The 4,213-nt window shown below is 40.9% G+C and overlaps 1 protein-coding gene across 1 annotated transcript; it reads left to right on the top strand.

The window, feature by feature from the left end:
* The first annotated feature begins 2,559 nt into the window (after positions 1 to 2,559).
* Positions 2,560 to 3,346, top strand: LOC126668472 (uncharacterized). The gene is made up of 3 exons (XM_050361664.1): positions 2,560 to 2,795; positions 2,908 to 2,994; positions 3,100 to 3,346. The coding sequence occupies exons 1-3, from the start codon at positions 2,560 to 2,562 to the stop codon at positions 3,344 to 3,346; spliced, it is 570 nt and encodes a 189-aa protein (XP_050217621.1).
* The last annotated feature ends 867 nt before the right edge of the window (positions 3,347 to 4,213 follow it).

Genomic DNA, 4,213 nt, shown 5'->3' with positions numbered 1-4,213 from the left:
CCCCAGAATGTCACTCGTAGCCAAAGTTCTATCCAGAAAGCACTATATTGCGCATGCGCTGAGGAAGATGTTTCACACGGTGTGAAGAGTTAGAGGTGAGCTCATCATTGCCAACTTCCCTAAAAATGTTTTGACCATTAGACTTACAAGTTTACTGGACTACAATTACTTGCTGGAAGAGCGACCCTTGAACATTGAGAACCAACTCATCATAGTCAAAGAATGGCCTGCCAGCATTCCTCTGGAGCATATGAGATTTGACACCACTCCGTTTTGGATCCATACTAAGGGATTACCTCTAAACCAGATAACAGAGGAGAACGCAGTGAGTATTGGAAACCTATTTCATAATTTCATTGATGTGGATTTAAATCCGAATGCACCACTATGGAGGCAATACTTCTTGCGTATTCGTGTCGAAGTGAATATACAGATGCCATTTCTATCGGGTTCCCTTTAATCAACTTGAGTATGGTCAATCTAAATTGGTATCCATTAGGTACGAAAAGCTGCCAGATATTTGTTTTTTATTAGGGTGTTGCAGGACATACGAAGAATTACTGCCCACTCTGGGAGGCTGATGAAAAGGCTGGCATACCATTCACTGGCTTCTTTCCTTTGGGTCTTTGGCTCAGAGCTACACCTCTCTAGCACACTAGCAGGCTATCCCTAAACAGGAACAGAGTGACACAACCTGAACCAAGCATTACAATCACTCCACCACCTGAAAGCATCTTTAATCAAGTTACCGATAACCAGACGGTAGGAGGAGTACTGGGGGAGAGAAACTTGAGCCTTGGAGATATCTTTCTGAGAAACAACCATGCTGGTTTACCTAATATGAACAAGAATGGGATACTGCTTTCGAAGAATGATCTTTTTAATATGTTGAATTATCCAATTTATACCAACTCTGATCTCCCTTTGGTTCTGATATAGCCACTAGTGACCCAACTCTTCTTATGTCCTTTAGTGAAGCAGCTACTGCTATAGGTACACCTTCGGAGGGAGGAGTGACTGATCCCAGTTGAGTACGACCCAGATTGCTCAGGATCTTTAATCCAGTTATTCAGAGGAATTATGGCCACCTGAACAGTGGCACAATCCTTTACCTGGATCGACAAGTGGAACTGGCAGTGGATATTATTTGTGCAACAGGGAATGCTGATCTTTCATATAGCTATGTTATTAATAATGAGAAGAGGGAAGAAATCAGAGCACTCCTAGCTGAAGTGAATCCAGAGAAGTTTTCCTTCAGCAACTCTAAAAGTGGTCCAATGCAGAGTTCTACAACCACAACTAAAACAAACTCAACCAACTCGTCAAGGGAGAGGAGCTGGAAAAGGAGATCCAGAAAGGAAGCTCTCACTCGGGAGGGATTATATGGCACTATGACTTCAAACCAATCTAAAGTGGAAGTGAAATGCAAACTGCCTGAAGCAAGATTTGACTTGAACGTGATGGAAAGCCCACAGAGGCGGCAAGATATAGGATTAGAGGAGAGCAATCCAGAGGGAAGAGGAGAAGAACATGCTACTGGACTTGAACATCATCAGTACGAAACCAACTTAGTATCAGCAACAGCAGAACAACTAAGCATGGATGAAGAGATCATAATGAGGGTGAGACAGGCTAAACCAAATAGGCCTCTAGAAGGAAAATGAGGATCCTTTCTTAGAACTGCCAAGGTTTGGGGAGTACCTTGACAAGGCAACATCTGAAGCTTCTTTGCAAAACAAACTCCCCTGATATCTTGTTCCTGATGGAAACTAAAAACAATGCCAAACGAGTATTGAAGATTATAAAATCTCTGGGTTCCTCAAACAACTTCTTGGTGGAGCCGAATGGTCTATCTTGAGGATTAACTCTTTTTTGGTCTAGATCCAGTGTGTTGATCTAGTATAGTAACAGTTTCTTTGTGGTCTGCTCTATAGTTGTCCCGGGGGGAAGAGTTTTGACCTTATCCTATGTTATTTCAATTCAGTTTTAGCTGTTAGGAAGTCTCAGTTTATGTTCCTAGTTCAGCTTAAATCTTTGCTCCAAGAAAGCTTATATTTTGTGTGGGGACTTTAATGCCATCACTAACTCTAATGAAAACGCAGGGGGTGCTCCTTACTTACCATTGCTGTATCTGGACTTTCAGAACTTCATTTTTTACCTACAACTCCTAGACATATCCTTTATGGGGTCTCCTTATACATGGTGTAACAAGAGGAATTACCCAAATCTTATCCAAGAAAGGTTAGACAGATCTCTTGCATCTCCTAACTGGAATACTATGTTTCCATCAGCTTTAGTGGAACATCTTCAGGATATAGGATCAGACCACAGGCCCATCCTGCTAAACCTGATAAGCTTGAATACCTGAAAACCACCAAGATTCTTTTTTGATAAGAGATGGGTTAAATCGGAGGAAGTCACTCAAATTGTTCTTCAATCCTGGCACACCAAGGTAGGAGGTTCAGCTAAGTTCAACATCCATCACAAGCTGAAATTAATCAGATCCAATCTTATTAATGTAAGTGCAGGAGAAAAACAAACTCTAAAATTGCCATTAACATGCTGACTAAGGCTCTAGCTGATGAAAAGGAGAAACACAAGGAAGCAATCAACTGGGATAGTATTAGGAACCTGGAAAAACAATTATGCAGGGCGACAATAGAGGAGGAACTTTATTGGGCTCAGAAGTCTCGTCAAGACTGGCTAAATACAAAGTATTTCCATGCAAAGACGAAACAGCGACAGAAGAGGAATTTGATTTCTGGTATATATTATGCAGGCCTAGGGAGGAAATGGTGCACAAAACAAAAGGAAATTAACTCAGTAATTTGCTCCTATTTCAGAGAAATATTTACCACAAGTAATCCCCTTTAATGAGTGAAGCTCTAAAGGGCTTTCAACCTAAAGTAACTTACAAGATGAATACATGTCTAACCAGACCAGTATGGAGATAAAAGATGCAGTTTTTTCAATCCACCCTTCTATGGCACCAGGGTAGGATGGATTCACAGGGTTCATCTTCCACCATTTTTGGTACGTCATCGGACCAAAAATTACTGATTCAATAAGTCATTCTTTAATGGGGAAAATGCTTCGAAGTCTGAATCACACGGTTATTTCCCTGATCCCAAAAGAACAAGCTGTGATAACTATTATGGATTTCAAACCTATAAGCTTATGCTCTGTCTACTACAAAATTATCTTGAAAATCCTCACAGCACGACTTCAAAAGATTATTTATCAGCTGGTAAGGGAGTCCCAAAACACATTCATCCATGGAAGATCCATCTCAGATAACATCCTATTAGCGCATGAAATTCTGCATTTTGTGAAGCACAAGAATTAGGGCAAAAATAATTATGTGGGGATAAAGCTGGATATCAGTAAGGCATATGATCGGGTTGAGTGGTCATATCTATCTAACATCCTCCAAGCGTGGGGATTCTCATAGGTGTTTGTGAACTGGATAATGGAATGCATTACATCGGTGAATTTCTCTGTTTTGATTAATGGAGAGGCTACTGATTTTTTTAAGCCATCTAGAGGCTTAAGACAAGGAGATCCGTTATCACCCTTTCTATTTGTTTTGTGTACAGAAGGTCTCTCTCACCTTCTACGCAGTGAAATCTCCAAAAATTACCTCACTGGAATCAGGATAAACAAATTTTGCCCATCCATCAGTCATCTCTTCTTTGCAGACGACTCTCTAATTTTTGCTACCATAACAAACACTACCCTATCTGTCATCATTAGAGTACTTCACATCTATGGTTCAGCCTGTGGGCAAATCGTCAATTTTTCCAAATCAACTTTGTGCTTTAGCAAGAATACCAGTGAGCGATTGATAACTGAATTTATGAAGGGGCTGGGGATTCCTTGTATGTCTGGCCATGACAAATACTAGGGGCTGCCAGCTCAGATCCTGCGATCCAAGAATGCCACCTTTGCTGGAATTCTAGACAAACTAAACAACAAATTGGGTGGCTGGAAGGAGAAATTTCTTTCCCGAGGAGGGAAAGAGATTAACATTAAAGCGGTCTTAATGGCCATCCCGGTTTATGGAATGATGTGTTTCCTCCTACCGAAGTCGTTATGTAGCAGGATCAACAAGCTCATTACTCAATTCTAGTGGGGAGGGAATAGCGAAGATAGGAAAATTGCGTGGATATCTTGGCTCAAAATGTGAAAAAGTAAGAATGAGAGAGGGTTGGGT

This window comes from Mercurialis annua, linkage group LG2 (assembly GCF_937616625.2).
Source record: "Mercurialis annua linkage group LG2, ddMerAnnu1.2, whole genome shotgun sequence".
In the NCBI taxonomy this organism is placed as follows: domain Eukaryota; kingdom Viridiplantae; phylum Streptophyta; class Magnoliopsida; order Malpighiales; family Euphorbiaceae; genus Mercurialis; species Mercurialis annua.
The sequence above is the reverse complement of the archived record's forward strand: the minus strand, read 5'-3'. Positions and strand labels throughout refer to the sequence as shown.

Coding starts and splice junctions, on each gene's coding strand:
- LOC126668472 (XM_050361664.1), top strand. CDS start 2,560: ATGCTGACTAAGGCTCTAGCTGATGAAAAGGAGAAACACAAGGAAGCA. Junction 2,796..2,907: donor GCAGGCCTAGGGAGGAAATG/GTGCACAAAACA, acceptor TTCAACCTAAAG/TAACTTACAAGATGAATACA. Junction 2,995..3,099: donor CACCCTTCTATGGCACCAGG/GTAGGATGGATT, acceptor AATGCTTCGAAG/TCTGAATCACACGGTTATTT.